This window comes from Rhinolophus ferrumequinum, chromosome 3 (genome assembly GCF_004115265.2).
Source record: "Rhinolophus ferrumequinum isolate MPI-CBG mRhiFer1 chromosome 3, mRhiFer1_v1.p, whole genome shotgun sequence".
NCBI lineage: Eukaryota > Metazoa > Chordata > Mammalia > Chiroptera > Rhinolophidae > Rhinolophus > Rhinolophus ferrumequinum.
The window spans coordinates 11,820,825-11,838,052 of NC_046286.1; the positions used below are offsets into that span (position 1 = coordinate 11,820,825).

The following is a 17,228-nucleotide window of genomic DNA, read 5'->3' on the forward strand; positions in this document are numbered from 1 at the left end:
ACTCTTGGAATACCTGTCTAAGGACCTGAGGAGAGACAGAGGCTGGAGCAGCTGTGCCCATTTTTTCAAAGATGCTCTTTCTTCTGGGCTTTGAGTTTTCACTTCGGCTGGATGTGAGGGAGTACGGGGGATAAATAAAAATCCAGGGCAGGAAGGAGAAAAAAGGGGAAAGGGGAGTGCAGCCCCAGGTTGCAGAGAGCCTCCTGGAGAGATGAGAGGGTGTGCTTTGCTCACCCCCGCCCTGTCCATCTCTTGGACCGCCTCAGACTGGGAAGCCAGCCAGGGCCTGCGCACAAATGGAGAGGCAGTGGAGGTCAATGCCAGGGCAACGTGGAAAAGCAGGGAGTGGACATTTCTGCTCCTTCTCTTGGTGACTGCCTCTTGGGAAATCCTGAAGGTCAGCATTGGGAGGGTATCCGCAAAGAATAAGGACAACACTTCCCCAACTTCATTTACATACCACCTTCATGTTTCAGGGCATATCTGGATTCTTCCTTTTTTTTATCAATGAATTTTTACCCAAAATTTATTCCTAAAGGAACCTTTTTATATGAATATCATGCCTATGAAATCACAGGTTCAACAAACTTAGTTTTATTTTTCATACATCAACATGAAAACATAGCTATTCAAGGTAAAGCAAGTGTTTTTCCAAGTTCCACTTTAAATGGTCTCACAGGCGTGACACTGGTCCAGGACCCTGGTTTTTAATTTGTGTTTTCAGAGGTGCTTCTGGCTCCAGGGGTGGGAGGGGTCTGAGTTGCTCAGCCCCTCTTCAACCAAAGCGACTCCCTTTTAATCTAGTTTGTATGTTGGGGTTGCACACAACAGTTTGTATAACAAAAATAAATCCACATCTAAAAAAATAATAATCTGCCTATGAATATCATGCTGGTCTAGTCCAACCTGCTCACTGTGTAGAGGAGGTACCCAAAGTCGGGGCAGAGAAGTGGCTGTCTTAGGTCACATAGAAGTTGGAGGCAAAACCTGACCTCAAACCCAGGTCGTCAAGCCTCCAAGTCTTCCCCAGAGACAGAGGGAAGGTTTCTCCATCCGTGAAGAAGACACAGTTCAGCTTGTGGTTGGAAAGCGTGGAAGATCCATGCTGGGGAGGGGATTGGAGAGGAGAATGTGGGGGATGGCGGAGGTCGGGATGGGGAGAAGAGGGGTGGGGAGGTGGAAGCAGGGCTGGGGGAGCAGTTCCAGGGCAGATCTGAAACAGCCCCTTTAAGGGCAGCTGACCCCTCCAAGGACAGGAGACCACAGCCTGATTTGTTGTTGCTTTCCCTTGTTGACATCCTTGGTGGGGACAACTTGGGGGGGAGGAGCCCTGCATCCTCTCATGACCACGCGTCAGGATCCTGGGGGGATGTAATTATTATCCAGCCCACCACCTCTTCTTCTGACTCACCACCTTCCGGCCCTCGCCTTCTACCACACTGCTTCACACTCTGTGGGCGCCCTCTTTGTTAATTTGGTCTATGGGACCCCGCCTCTCCGTTTGCCCCTGCTTCTAGCTAAGAACCACGTAGGAATTTGTGGGAGTCCCACAACCACCCAGCCAAGGCATAGTTCTCCCAGAGGCAGCTGGAGGGGGTGAGTAAGCCATTTCCTTCACCACCCTAGTAAATCCTGCCAACGGACTGTGCCCTGTTGACAGCTTCAGACCAATAACCCGTACCCCACCCCACGCAGCCCCACCCCCTTCACAGGGCTGCCAGGATAAGTGTGGCCATAAGCAGGCTGAGCCAGGGGCCCTCCCACTACTCCGGAAAACTGGGGAGCCCAGAGGCTTGGGGTAGGGGGCGCTGTGGACTCCTATAGGGCTCCCAGGGTCCCAGACCCCTCAGAACATGGCACTTTTCCGCCTCTGCTGAGAAATCCAGCCACCGGGATTCACATCCATCTGCAGCATCTTCATCACCCACTTGTCACGACGGGCCCCTTCAATGAACTCATTCAGAGACAGCTGGCCTGAGTGAGGGTTAGGAGAGACAGTCATGCAGGAGAATGGAAGAAATGAGGTTGGGGGCAAGAAGAGAAAAGGGTGCGCCTACAGCTCTTATCCAAACAAGCCTGCAGCCTCAGGGTCTATCTCAGCTTGGGGCCTGTCAATTCTCTGATTCTCCAGGAATCTCCTGACACCTACAAGGGTTCCTTTAAGGGGATTTCTTTGCAAATTAATTAAAGTTTTGCTTTTGCCCCTGGTACCTTTGAAATGTTCTTCAGGGGTCTTCTGGGTGTGTTCCCAAATAGCTCCCTCCCTGCACAGCCTTGGGGCTAGGCATCCAGCTACAGGAAGGAGAGCGCCAGTAGCCTTAATGGAGGCCTACACTATACCTGGTACTTAAATACATTGCTCCTTTTATTCCTCTCAGCATCATTATCCCCATTTTCCAGATGAGGAAACTGAGACCAAGCTGAGAGGTTACATGTATCATTCTGTCTGCCTGACTCTAGAGCCCCTACTCTTCCGCTATGCTTGCCTGGCCTCCATCAGCAACTCCAATAGGAGTTTTAATTTTTAATCACTCTTACAGACATCACATGCTAGTGACGCCCTTTGTAATTTCATGTAGTCCTCTCCACACCCAGTTCACAGATGAGGACACCAGTTAGGAAGAGGAGAGCTCTGCCCAAGGTCACATGGCCAGGAAGCGGGGGTGCTATGGAGTGGGCCACCATCTCTGCCCCTGTTACCATCTCCGTTCTCATCCACCAGAAGGAAGATCCTGTCCACGACCTCCTCTGGTGTGAGCAGCTGGCCTTGCTGCTCAGCGTCCAGCTCCACCCTGCAGGCTTTCTTCAGCTTGTAAATCGCCTGCCAGAGAAAACCCAGAGGCATTGATGGGATCCTGCAAACTCCACCCCGCCCGTCCCAACCCATGTCCCTCAGCACTGCGTCCCCTGCAGGCTGTGCATCTGAGGACCACAGGACCCAGATCCAAATCAAAACTGACCTGTCCTAAGGCTATTCTCTCAGGGTCCCATTGGCCTAGTTCCAAATGAGGACTTCCTGACCCCACATACCGCCCCACCCCAATGTCATGGGCGTTTCCACTGTAAGCGCCAGAGCTGAAACCTAAAACCGCTAATGAGGGATGTATCTGTGATGATCTAAACTGCACTTTACAGAGGAAAATGGAGATTCGGAGAGGAAAAGAGAATTTAGTGTATCTCTGGATGTGTGTGTCTATGAGTGTGAAATAGGATCACGGGAGATTCAGGTGTTTGGACTAGACGGGATGGGGACGAACAGGTTTTTCCTTTGCCCTGTTCCCTGTCCCAGTGAGATAATGTTTGTGAAGTGAAATGGGGACGAGACACACAAACATGAGGATTAAGCATAGTTCCTAGAGTGGATGCTCTCTGCCGGCCGCTCATGGCAACACACAGCATCTTATGCCAACATCTGGCTGCTCACCACAGCCCAGCTCCAGGGAGAGCTGTTGTTCACAATCTTAGCTGTAGAGGGCGCAGCTCACTGGCCCATGTGGGAATCGAACCGGCGATCTTGACGTTAGGAACACTGCTCTAACCAGCTGAGCCACTGGGCTGGTCCTTTTTTTAATTTCTTGAGATGATTTCTTAGATCATTGATTTTCCTCCTCTCTTATTTTCTAATAAATACATTTTGAGGCTATGCATTTGTTTCTGCAAGCCCAGTTTTAGCAGCATTCCACAAATTTTGTTATGTTATTTTTGTATTAGTATTCAGTTTCAGTTCACAACAGTTTGAGTGCGTGTGTGTGTGAGAGAAAGAGAGAGAGAGAAAGAGAGAGAGAGAGAGAGAGAGAGAGAGAGAGAGAGATTATTTCTTTGATTCATAGCGTATTTAGAAGTGTGTTGCAAACACATGGGCATTTTTTTCATTATCTCTTTGTAACTGATTTCTAGCCATGGTCAGAAAGCACACTCTGAATGACGTCAGGGCCTCCTCCAGCCCCCCAGCCCCAGGAGCCCCTGCTTCAGCCCTCAGAGCCCCAGGTGCCGGGCCCCACGGGCAGACACTGGCCTCCACGATGTCAAGCAGCTCCAGGCGGTCGATACAGCCATTGCGGTCCTTGTCGTAGATCTTGAAGGTCCACTTCAGCTTGTGCTCCAGGGTGCCCCTCAGCACCAGGTTCAGGGCTGCCACATACTCCAGGAAGTCGATAGTGTTGTCCTGCATGGGGAGTGGGAGCTGTGAGCCGCCTCCTGCCCACTGTCCCACCTGCCCAGAGTGCACGTGTGTGCCCTACTCGGGGCCATCCTTCCCTACAAACTCAGGCTTTCGCCACTTCCTTGCAGCCCGTATGGCCTCTGACTCTTTGCTCGTGCTGTTCTCCATCCTGGCATCCTTCCCCAGTCTCCATGATCACCCCATCCTGCCCGTCCTTCAAGGCTCAGCTCAAGGACCCCCTCCTCCTGGAAGCCTTCCTTCCTGCCCATGTCAGCCATAGGGTTCTCTCTCTCCCTCTTCTAACATTCACAGCCCCTGCTACCTATTCTGCACAGTTTGGGACTTACTCTGGCATTGTCGCCTGTTTCGTATGTCGCATTCTCTAGCTACATGATATGCTCCTGGAGAAAAGAGAGGGGTTTACATCGGTTCTGTTTCTCTTTCACGCCTAGCACAGTGCCATTCATGCCCAGATTTGGGGTCTTATAAATATTTATGAATCAATGACTAAATAATCGACTTAATCTGGATTTAAATCAAGGTAGTTTTGAAAGGAGATTAGAAAGCAGTGTTCCCATTGAAAGATTCCTTTGCGCATTTGTTTGCTCTGAGCCCAAGGGCAGGTGGACAGGGCGGTGGCTCCAATCCCCACTCACCTCTATGCCCAGGTGGACATTCAATTGAAGAACAGGCCTGCACCCCCACCCCCACCTAGGAAAGCAGGGGCCAGAGCTTAGGGGTTCACTGGCCAGAGGATGGAGAAAGGGCAAAGTCCACTTCTAAGGTGACTCTGACCAAGAAACAGAACCTTCCTCAAACAGAAATGGGACAGCAACCATTATTCCCAAGGCAGTAAACAAGGAGTAGGGGGTGACCAAGCTTTGAGTCCAGAGGAGTTTGAGATGAGAGGCTGGTGGTGGAGGCTGCAGTGGGTCTGTCCGGCCAGGGTCTTGGGCTGAGCTTCACAGGCTGTTCCCACATACACCTCGTGACCTCACGTATTTCAGGGTGGGGAATACCTCTTCAAATCCAAAACCTGAGTCATCGGCTCCCCCAAGAGTGTCTGTCATTCCAATGACTGTAATCAGAAATGGCATTGCTGGCTCAGAGCACCACTGTCCCCCTGGGTCAGGCCACTTGTTGACGCAGCCCGAGATAGGGGTGCCTGTGTAAACCAATAGGAAAACATGGCAGAAAATGAGGGAAATCGCAAAAAAGCCTCAGGAAAATCCAAGAAGAAAATAAGATGAGGCTACCTCAGCTCCTGAAGTTTTTTATTCAGCATCTTTTATATAATTCCTTCTGGCCCTCCACACCCCCGACTATGTATTTACCTAATTGAGGTCAGACTGTAGCTATAGTTTCATTTCCTGGATTTTTTTTCTTTTTAAATGTCCCATGTCTTCAAAATTATTTGAAATCATTTTTTTTGAGGGGTACCGGGCAGTCCTTCTTGCGGAACATGATTTTAATATTTTACTTTACCTAATGAACCTCTTTGGGCATATACTATATTTTTTCTTCCATCTGCAATAATTTCTTTAGGTTAGATTCTATCAGTGGTTGGTTGTTCCTCCCCCTCCACCCCCACTAGTCTTTAATGCACTGTTTTTGTGGATATACACTTTCATGAAATTTTATCACATGCGTAGATATGAGTAACTATCAACACAAACTCTCCTGTGTTCTCTCTTCATAGTTGCATGCTTCTCCCAACTGTATCACTCGGCAACCACTGATCTGCTCTTCATCACTGTCATAGTTTCACTTTGAAAATGGAATAGGAATAGAATCATACAGTATGTAACCTTTTAAGATTGTTTTTTTTCCCCCACACAGCACAATGCCCTGGATATTCATCCAAGTTCCTTCCCTTTTTATGGCTGAGTAGTACTCCACGGAGTGAATGGTCCCTCTTCTGTTTTTCATTCACTCACAGAAGGTTATTTGACTTGTTTCCAGTGTTTTCCGCCCAGCTTTCCTGAGATTGATTGCAAATAGCCTTTTAAGGAGCATTGTGTAAGTTTAAGGCTTACAATGTAACGATTGGTTGTTCTTTAAAAGGCTACTGTCATTAGTAATTGTGATGTATTAAGCTTACTAAAAATAGCTCATACATTTCTTTTTAAAAAAGAGTTGAATAAGGAAATGTAGGGGATGGCTAGATAGCTTAGTTGGTTAGAGCCCAGTGCTCTGAACAACAAGGTTGCCTTTTCGATCCCCACATGGGCTACTCTGAGCCACCCTCCACAACTAGATTGAAACAATTACTTGACTTGGAGCTGATGGGTCCTGGAAAAACACACTTAAATAAATAAAAGTTAAAAAAAAAGTGGCTGGTAGGGACCATCTATTTTACGTACCTCATCTCTTTCAGGTCTGTTATCCCCATTTAATGGGTGAGGAACCTGAGACTCAGAGGTCGAATAAATTGCCTAAGGCAGAGCTTTCCAAGCTACTTGTCTTCTTTAATTCATCAAGTGGGGAGAACTTTCTTATTCCACTCAAGATCTATCATGGTCTAAAAAATGAGCCTGGTGTCTAGCACTAAGGGGAAAGAAACAAAAATGACAACAATAACAACAAAAACAAAACCACTGGCAAATCCCTGCTCTCTAGATCTCTGGATTCTCCTCCATTCTTTGTCTGGAACCTTCTCACAATATCCCCTCTCAGCATGATGCACTTTCCACAATGATCCTGTGGAAACTCAGAAGAAACCACCGCACGATATGCTTCTGTGGTATGTGGATTATTTTCAACTAAAGGCAACTTTAGCCACGGGCTCAAGAGAAACTTCTGCCCCTCCCTTAACTACCTAGAAGAACTGGAATTAGGGGTCTTGCCTATAATAAGAGATTATCAGAGATAACCTCTTTTGACCTGTCTATAGGGCAGGGCTAACGTTTATGTAACACACATCTGCTCTTCCTACCATCCTGCAATGACCCTTTGAAGCCCCCGAGACACCTTACCTCAATCCTAGCTCAGAATGTCTCATATACCCATGTTCCCTTCCTGTCTCTGAACCTCTGTGAATGTGGGGGTCTCTGACTCTCTCACGTATATGGGGTTGCCATATGTCTGCATGTATTAAAAGTTGGTTATTTACTCTTGTTAATCCAGCTCATGTCTATTTGATTATTAGATCAGCCACAAGAAACTTGAGGGTAGAGGCAAGTTTCCTCCTCCCGTACAATCCCTCTGTAATGCGCAAGAACAAGAATACAGGATATGGAGAGGCCAAAAAGGAACAACAACGGAGCTATAGACAGGGGAGTCATATCACTATATTCTCAACAGCGGTTGAGACACAAAAGCAAACATCCCGCCAGTACCCCAACAGGGGGTCTTCCTGCACCCCAGTTGGCCGGGCGAGACACAGGAATTAGGATGGACAGGATCTGCACTCTGCCATCCACGCTTGCTAACCACACGTGCTAGGTGCAATCCGCCATCCGCTTCTCTGCCCCCAATCAACTCCTTTGCTAATAGTAATCGCACTTGCTAGCGTAGCCACGGCAGTTATATTAGTGGCTAATGGCCATCTGATCACAGCTGATGACCATCTACTGCCTGAGCCAGCACCTTTCCACGTGAGGCTGAGAGTCTGGAAACTGCTCTCTGGGACTCTGTCCCCACACCCTTGCTTTACAAGACGCACATTCTAGAGTAGCCCCTTCCTGACAGGTGAGCTCACCTGTGAGGTGACCGCAAACCCCAGGACCATTTCTGGGGAGCTTCTAGCCCGCACTACTCTCGTCAGCTGTGCGCCAGCCCTTCATTACCCACAGAGGCCCAAGGCGATGGAAACATCTCTATCTGCTCTAGAGTAAGAGCAGAAGCGACAGGTGTGTGATCTGCTCTGTGGGATTATCTGCCCTGTTTCTCCCTGAATTGGGTATTTGTGCACCATCCTGACCCCAACACAAGTTACATGAGGATCCCAAATGACATTTGGGCTTCATTCTCCCTTTTCTTCCATTCCAGTGCGTCACAGGGCAACCACCAGAGAGGAGTGTCACAAGGGAGAGTGGCAGCAGAGACGAGATGCTCCTCCCTCCTTGCCTCCACTAAACCTGTTTTCATCACCCCAGATTTTGACATGTGAGCTAGATCTATGAGCTCTTTTTATTTTATTTGACCCAGAAATCTCAGACCAGTTGCCCAGAAATGAGACTAGCTGATATAAAAATTCTCAAGGTGGTTGGGGTGGCCGGTTAGCTCAGTTGGTTAGACTGTGGTGCTGATAACATCAAGGTTGCTGGTTCGATCCCCACATGGGCCACTGTGAGCTGTGTGTGCCCTCCTTAAAAAAAATTGTCAAGGTGGTAAGTGAAGTTAGGTGTGGGTTTGGAGAGAGAGACTAAATGGGAAGAGAAAAGAAAGAAGGCTCAATCCCTGACAGAGGAACTTAACACACCTTCTAGTAGAATGCCAGTAGAATGCCAGCTAATAAATAAATAGAGAAGGGATGGTGGAGTTAGAAAATTGTCAATGGATGCCAAACCTAGTAGATGAAAATTTGATGAGCAACAGGATATTTGCTTCGTCTGAAAGTACCCCCCATAAGTTGCTTATTGATTACGAAGGAAGAATAGTCGCTTTACAGTGAAGAGAAACATGGCCAACACCACGTGACCAAATGATGACGTTAACCACCCCAGTAACGGGACAAACCAACATCATGTGCCCCTTGACGTGATGCACTGAGGACAAATGTCACTTCTATGGCATTTTTGCTAGAAGTGTAAAACCCGAATCTAATCACAAGACAACACTGGACAAGCCCAAATAATTGGCAGTCTTCAAAAATGTCAGGATTAGATAAGACAAAGAAAAGCGGAGATTCAAGAGTGCAAATTAAAGACTAAGTCTTAAAAAAACAAACAAACAAACAAGCAAAACAACCAATAAAATCTAAAAAAAAAAAAAAAATCTTAAAAAAAAAATAAAGACTAAGGAGAGAGAACAAGAAAATGTAATGCATCATCAGAACATGATGAAAAAAAAAAAAGCACTGAAGGACATTATCAGGACAAACTACCAAACTTGAATGTGGATTGCCAATTAGGTAATAGAACTGTATCAGTGATAAATTTCCTGATTTTTATAGTATTAAGTTATTTAAAAGAATGTTCTTGTTCTTAGGAGAAACACACTGAAATACTTAGGGGTAAAAAAGGTGTGATGTCTCCAACTTTCTCTTAAAAAAGAAATATATATATATATATATATAGAGAGAGAGAGAGAGAGAGAGAGAGAGAATGATAAAGCAAATAAGGCAATTGGATAAATTGTACATGGGCGTTACTTGTACTATTCTTGCAACTTTGTGTAAATTTGAAATCCTATCAAAATAAAAGTTCTAAAAAATAGAAAAAAAAGCCATTGATTAATGTATATGCTAATTTATAAGACGAGATAAGGGGTACAGCTATATTATGCCCAGGGACTTAATAATCTCTTTTGGATCCTGAATTGTTACATTGGATTTTTAGGTGAATATGGGGAAGATTGATATATTTATGACAATAAGTTTTTAAAAAAAATCACTTTCTCTCCTTCAGAAAACAAACTTATTTCTGGGCAGGTGCACTTGCCTGGAGTCAGGACTTGGGCAAATCAATTCATATCCTTTTGCCCTAGTTTTCTCATCATTTAATTTGAAGTAACAAACTCCGCTTGCTCTCTTGCAGGGCTGCTGCTGACTCAGAGACTGAGGAAAGGAGGAGCTTTGGGAGCTCTGCCCTCTCTGTGCCCTGAGAGGGAGTTTATAGGGTTCATCTCCAAGGAGGTTTCTGTTGCACTGAAGACGCTGCCCCCACCCTCCCAGCCCCCACCCCGTGCTGAGGAGATAGGCACTGACTGGTACCAGGCCCAGGTCAGACCTGACGCGGCATTCCCGTGATTCAGCCTAGAAAGTGAAGTTCTCCATGCACAGAGAAGTGGGGTGCTGAGGCTTTGTTATGATTAATTATCTAGGTCCAACCCACTCCCCTTATCTGAGAGCTGAAATAGGTATTTGAGGCAACCCTAGTGGGGTAAAGCATTACAGAAGCGCTGCACTGGACACTGGATGACCTTAAGTAATGAAGGAGTTTCAATTTTCAAATTCAATTTCTAGGTGCGCATTTACAAAATGTATTATCTTGTTAGCTGCTGGTGTCCTTGGAGGGCTTAAAGAAACCCTGTGGTTGAATGACATCATGGAATCTTCCAAAGCTCAGGGAGTCAAAAGGGACTTTCACAATAATCCATCGGATGTCCCAGTCCAAGAAGGAGCCTTCTCCAGCATTCTTGGTGGGAAGACCTGACCAGTTTCAATTCAAAGGACCCCAATGAGGACGAGCTCACGATCTGTGCCAAGATAGCTCGTCCTATTTGGGACAGCGCCTTTGTTAGAGTGGCAGGGGCTCTAGAGGGGGAGAAACCAGGTCCTGGGGCTACAGAGCCCCGGCTGACATACACAGAGAGGACTGGCCTGTGTGCCCTTCTGCCGAGCCTACCTTCAGCTCTCAGGAAGAAGAGAGAGGGAGAGTCAGACGAAAGCACAGAGACGGGGAGGAGGGAAGAGAAGATGGGAAGAGGCAGAAAGATGGGGGAGAGAGAGAAGAGTTTTAGAGAAAAGGTGAGAGGGGAATGGAGAGAAAAGAAGAACAGGAGGACTGGGGGGCTGGGAGCCCCCATCAGGGATGATCCTTTCACTCAAGGAGGAGAAATGTGTCAGGTGGACCGGCCACCAGTCCTCCCCTTCAGAGGGCCTTACCCCGTTCTTGTCGAAGGCTCGGAACATGCCCTCTACATACTGGGTGGCCTCCTCGTTGCCTGTGACCTTGAAGAAACGCTTAAACTCGTGCATGAAGAGTGTGCCGCTGGGACACTCCACCACGAACTTCTTGTACCACTCCTGGAGCTCTGCCACGTCCATCTCACCCTCCGTCTGCACCGCCTCCCAGCTGAACTGCTGCCCCATCTGTGTCCCCAGGAATGTCACAGACCGAGCGTCGGTGCCTCTTCCCGGGCTTCTGCTGATTGATTCCTTAGGTTAGGGTCTTCTTCCTCCCTTTCCTTTGCTCAGCCAGCCTCTTCATCATCTCCTGGACAACGGAACATGACGGGCCGTGTAGGGGGCCAGAGACAAGGGGGCGGGACCAGGCCAGCTAAGCGCCCTAAGATCATTAGAAGATTCCCCTGGAAGGTCTGACCTCCAGCCTGCTAAGCTCCCCCAGTTTGACCCCTCCTGTTCATCTAAGCCATCCAGCAGATTCTGAAAAGGGGGGGACTGAGAGGTAGGCAGTGGGAGGGTGGAGTGAAGACAGTTGGGAACAGGCTGAGACCCTCCCACCTCGTACATACTCCCTGCGCCACACGGCTCCAGAGAGGACCATCTTGGAGACACAGGAGACTCAGAAGTCCACAGAGGAAGCAAGACCAACTCCTAGCCCATAAGATAGGATTTGGTGGGGAGCTGGGGCTTGCTCCTCCACGCGCTCTAATGAGGAGCAGCAGAATCTGTGATGTGAAAGGTACCAGGTGAGCAGATCTGTCCCCAGCCTAACTCAGTCCCCAGCACGATTATCTTTAGATCCATCACATATCACAACGGAGTCTTGGAAGTTTCCCATTTTCCAGTTTAAAGTACAAATACTTCCCTCCAACACCCACCCTTCACCCAAGACCTAGTGGCTTTTCCTAGTTTCTCTCCAAAATGTGAACATGTGAGTAGGATCTGGGAGCACGGCTTAACATATCTCTGAAGTCTCTTACTTTTAGAGAAAGGTTCACACACATTGGTTTTTGAGTCAATTATATACGCATGCTTATTTTAATGTAACATAAAAATGACACCTCCAAGCAAGCAGAACACCTGGAGCACCGATTTTTCTAGAAGATTTTTAGGGGCAGTCCTACCAGTGAGTCTTGTAGTCTCAGGGGCAACACTGCGTGTCTTCCATTGAATGTCCATCCCTGAATTATTTTGCATATCTCCAGGTCTGACCTCCTCTCGCAAGGCTTTCTGCCTCCATTGGTCTCTAATCTCTCAAAGTTGTTTAGTTTCCTTGCTATTCCCAACATAGGAACCTCACTTCCTCTGTCATCCTTTCAAGTGCTGATGAATTTTTCTCCCACATCCCTCAGGGTCGGAAGAATAGGGCTAGTTTCCTCCTCTTTCTTCATCGTTGCCTCCACCTTTTCTTTCTTCAGCCTCAGAAATGCCAGTCCCTCCGAAGCCACGTCTGACTGGGCCCCTCCATGTACTCATTCTTGTTGCCCTTGTTCACTGGTGACGTCACCAAGTGTCTCCAAGTGTCAGCTCAGAGTCATCCGCCTCTAGGTGGAAAGCCGGTTCATCCCACACTCTGGCCTCACAGGTCCTTGATCTCCTTCGTTCCAGAGTTTTTCTTCCACGTCACGTTGACCTCCCATCCACCTGTGGTCCCTGGGCCAGCAGCTGCAGCATCTGGGAGCTGGTTAAAAAGGCAAATCCTCAGGCCCCACCTCGCCTACTGAATCAGGAACTTTGGGGGTGGGCCCAGCGATTAAGTGTTTTAAAGAGCGCTCCAGCTCTTTCCAATACACGCACAGTTTGGGAGCCATACCCCAGGCCTGGCAATCAGGCATTTCCGTGCTCCCTCTGAAACATTCAAACATCATCACCACCTTTTCTTCCAGCTCACTTATTCTAACACCTTGTGGGGACAGAGCCAGGAGGGCAGTTTCCAGGCTCTCGGCCTCATGTGGAAAGGTGCTCACTCGGGTAGTAAATGGCCATCAACTGTGATTGGATGGCCATCAGCTGTGGCTAGTTGGCCGTCAGCTGTAACCAGTGAGCCATTGGGCACGAATATAACTGCCGTGGCTACGCTAGCAGCAAATGGGGGCTAGCAAGAAGATGGTGGCTGGGCTGGCAAGTGCAGATTGCAGTTGGCAGGAGAGGTCGGTTGGTAGAGAAGTGGACGGCAGGTTGCGGATAGTGTGGCTCCAGTTTCCTGTGTCTCCAACCCAGCTGCCAGCGACACTATAGTGGTATGACTCCCCTATCTATGGCTCCGTGGGTGTTCCTTTTTGGCCTCACCATGTCCTGCGTTCTTATGTGGGGAGTGGGAGCAGAGACCCCGCGTGCCACCCTGCATGACACCTGCCCTCCGATAACTGAGACGGGCAACTTGTTGATCTGATGTTGTTTTTTTTAACATCTGTCACCTCCCGCATAGCCTCGCTTTCTTCCTTATCCTTATCTACAGCCCAGCACTCTTGCCATTTCCTTGACCTTTGCACCCCTCTCTCCCTCTAACTACTTACTTGGCAAAACCTGAGCCTGGCTCAAGTTAACCACTAACTATGCACGAACACCTCACCTGCACCCAGGAGGCTGAACACGGCTGGAGAAAATCCTAAAATCATGCTGGCTGCACACCCGTCAAATAAAACCAGACGATCGCATTACATACTCTTCCCTCCTGACTTCACTCTCCTTCTCCCGACGATGACAATCCCGTGCTTCCCGCCCTCACACGCCCCACTCACTCCCATGTTCAGCTGATGACCTGGTCATAGTTTCGCTTCACAGACAGATAAATAACGTCAGACAACCACCTCATCTTCCCACCACAGACACAGTTCTCTGCATCTTGCACCTAGGTCCTGTGCCCTGTTCCTGGTTCGGTGGAAGAAGCGTCCCTTTCCCACTTCCTCCACCTGTCAGCTCCTCCACTGGTTTTCTAGAGCTCATCTCTCTGCCCACGGAAGCACTTCCTACCCACAATTATTCCTTTTCTCCATCCTCAGTTTATCCTTCTCTGATGGACCATTTCCACCTGAAGACATGCTTTAATATCATCTTTATTAAAACAAAATAATGTAACAAAAATCCTGCTTTGACCCCCCCCACCTTCACGGTCCCAATATGACTTTCATGGGCGACCACACTTTCACCTTCATAGGTCGTAAGATAAATATGGATTAAATGCTATTTAAAATATTTTATCACTCATTGGTATAAAGATGAATATGATCCAGTCCTGTCCTGACGGGATGAAACTCATTCTTCTGATTTTCAAAGGAATTAAAACACTTAAGAGAAATTAAAAATATTTTTTGCTCTCGGCACTCTGGTTCCCTAGATCCATTAGCCCCGCCCACTTCCCCCTCCACCTAATGTCCTAATTTCGGCTCCCTTTTCAACAAAACCCTTTGTGGCAGAATGTATTTTTCAAAAATGACGCAGAAGTAGGTCTGGTCTAACATCTTCCTCCCATCAAGGGAGGAGTCTGTTTCTCCTCTTCAACTTGAATGGGACTCTGTGGCTACCTCACTGAAGAGAATGGGAAGAAGGGACACGATGTGACTTCCAAGGCTAGGTCATCAAAGGCGATGGGGTTTCTGCCTGGTTCTGTCTCAGGACTCGCCCTTGGAACCCAGCTGCCATGTTGTGAGGAAGCCCAGAGCACATGTAGGGGTTCTGACTGACAGCCTCAACCACCAGACGTGTGGGTGGGCGAGTGACTCCGGCCCCCAGCTGATCCCAAAAGGAGCTGACAATGTCCCCACAGAGCCCTGACCAAATTGCAGATTTGTGTGCAAAGTATAAAGGTTGGCACTGTTAAGCCACTAAGGGCGGGGTGTTTTTTAAGGCAGCAATAGACCGACCTGTTTTGTGTCCTCGTCTTCTTATTCTCACCTCAACTTCCTCCAGTTGGATCCTCATCCCTGTCACTCCATGGAAAAGGCTTATACAGTGGTCACAAATGACCTGCTTTTCTCACTCAACTTGCCAGCAGATTCACCAAATGAATCTTTTCTCCAAATACTCTCGGTTTCAAGGGCCCCATACGGCTCTGATTTCACTCCAACCCCACTGATTGCCCCCCTGCTGTGCTGGCACCTCCTCCTTCTTACCAAGTATCTGCCTGCTTGGGGCTTCCCAGGCTTTTCCTCAGTACTCTCCTCTTGTTGACTTACCTACGCTCTCCCTACAGGAACTCCTTTATCTTGACATTACATACTATTTGTAGGCTGATCGCTTCCAAATTTACATCTTCAGCCTGGACCTCTCTCCGTAACTCAAGATTCATGAACCAGCTGCCCACTGGACATCTATACTCAGATCGCAGACTTGGCAAAGCCAAGACCAAGGTCAAATCTAAACTATTCATTTCCTCCCCCAATCCCTTCTCCACATCTCCACAACATTTACCCAGTTGTGTAGGCCAAAATCTAGGAGTCATCCTTGAATTCTCTTTCTCTTAGATCTCATTTTAATCTATCAGTAGGTCATTCCATCAGCTCTACCTCCAAACTATATTCTGAATCCAACCCCTTTTCATCATCACCTCCACTCCGGCAACTCCAGTCCAGGCCACATCCTCTCACCTGGTCTCCTGCAGCAGGTCCTAACCAGTCTTGCTGCCCCCTCTTGCCAACCTCCACCCTACAGTCCATACCCAGCAAACAGAGTAGTGTGTTCTAAGGTATAAGTCAGATCCTGTAACTCTCCTGCTCCCCACCTCCTATGGTTTCCCATTTACTCTCAGCGTAAAATCCACACTCCTTCCCACAGCCATGACATTACATGATCTAGCCCCTGCCTACTGGGTCTTCATGTTTCTCTGCACTTGTCTGCAGACACACCAAGCTCATTGGGTCTTGTATTGATTGGTCCCGTGGCTTGACTGCTCTCCCCCAGGGTGGAGACATGGCTGCCTCCTTCTTGACATTCTTCCCTCTTCAGAGAGCACTTTCCCAACCCTGCCTTAAGTAGCCACTCAGGTAATTCTGACATTATCCTATTTCATTTTCTTCACAGCGCGTAACTGCAGCTGAAACGATCTTATTCTTTTTTTCTCTTATTTATCATGTCTTCCCCATCGAGTCTAAGATCCTTGAGGAGAGGGACTTCACCATATACACTGCAGAATTCCCAGTGCCTAGAACGGTGCCTGGCCCACACAAGGAACTCAAATACTTGTTGACTAAGTGACCAAAGTGCTTGGCACAAAGTCACTGCTGAATTAATGTGAGCTCTTACTCCTTAATTTTAAAAGACAACTCCTTTTGACTCCTTTGAGAGCAGCTGGGTTAGCAAACATTTGTTGATGTGAAAAGATAATGGGACTTTAGAACTGGAAGAGGCCTCAAAGATCACCTAACCTTTTCCCCATCTCGTCACTCCTGCAGACAAATGTGTCCTGCAGCTGCTGTGGCTCTGAACGAAGAGCAGCTCAACTGGCCTGGTGTGGAGATGGTGTCACCCTGGCCAACTCTTCATAGTTATTGATATTTAAGTAACATTAAGGAGCGATTCAAGGACGGTACCTGTGCTCACGTTAAGAAATTCATGAATGAAATATAACTTGGTTTAGCCTCTGGCTGAGGAATCTCAAATCCGATTGGCTTTTCATGTGGGTCTGTTGCTCCTGACTTGCCCCAGAAATACCGCTGAGCTTGTTGAGCTATAAATATGTCGTTTTAAAGAGGATTAGGGCTCCATAGAGAGAAATGATAGCTTGGAGTAACAACAGTACGGATTTAAGGAGGGCAGCGTCAGGAACTGAGCGGGGGTTTGCAGAGAGCCCTGGGGATCGCAGGCAGTCAGCCATAAGCCTGGCTCCCGGAATAAAGAAATGTTTGAGCAACAAGTCTACGTCTGCTAAGCCCTAGGTGAGCCTGGCCTGAAGCCCTACTGTAAATCACCTCCATGCCGGTGTTCTTGTGACCCAGTAGGTCCCTTCTTGCTGAAGCCTAAATTCACGCCCCCCCAGACACTCGGGATCTTGAGACCACAGGGAGTCCACTGTATGTGACACTTTGTGTCATATACATACATACATATTCATACCAGTTACAAATTTTATTCCTTACATTTTTTTTAACTTCTAGTAAATCTCTTTATTTTTAATCTTTAGGGGAAATAAGTACATTTTGCTAATGTGAAAGGGGAAATCACTCTGGATTTCAGGTTTGCATATTCTGTATTTACTATGTGGACATCAGAGTCCCTCAGTCTTTAAACATTAGGTTCTGGGCTGTCTTGTCACTAACTTGAACTCAGACACATCAGTTT

General features: G+C 47.7%; 1 protein-coding gene across 1 annotated transcript; it reads right to left on the reverse strand.

The window, feature by feature from the left end:
- Positions 1-1,846: 1,846 nt before the first annotated feature.
- GUCA1B (guanylate cyclase activator 1B) lies at positions 1,847-11,138 on the reverse strand. The gene is made up of 4 exons (XM_033094835.1): positions 10,932-11,138; positions 4,016-4,165; positions 2,701-2,821; positions 1,847-1,974 (listed from the first exon to the last, which is right to left on the reverse strand). Exons 1-4 carry the CDS (start codon positions 11,136-11,138, stop codon positions 1,847-1,849), a joined length of 606 nt encoding a protein of 201 aa, XP_032950726.1.
- Between the last annotated feature and the right edge of the window lie 6,090 nt (positions 11,139-17,228).

What these genes read in the sequence shown, in the direction of transcription:
- GUCA1B (XM_033094835.1), bottom strand. Translation starts at nt 11,138, where the DNA reads ATGGGGCAGCAGTTCAGCTGGGAGGCGGTGCAGACGGAGGGTGAGATG. An exon ending in GAGCCTTCGACAAGAACGGG is followed by an intron (nt 4,166 to 10,931) that starts GTAAGGCCCTCT and finishes CTCCCCATGCAG; the next exon opens with GACAACACTATCGACTTCCT. An exon ending in GGTGGATGAGAACGGAGATG is followed by an intron (nt 1,975 to 2,700) that starts GTAACAGGGGCA and finishes ACCCTCACTCAG; the next exon opens with GCCAGCTGTCTCTGAATGAG.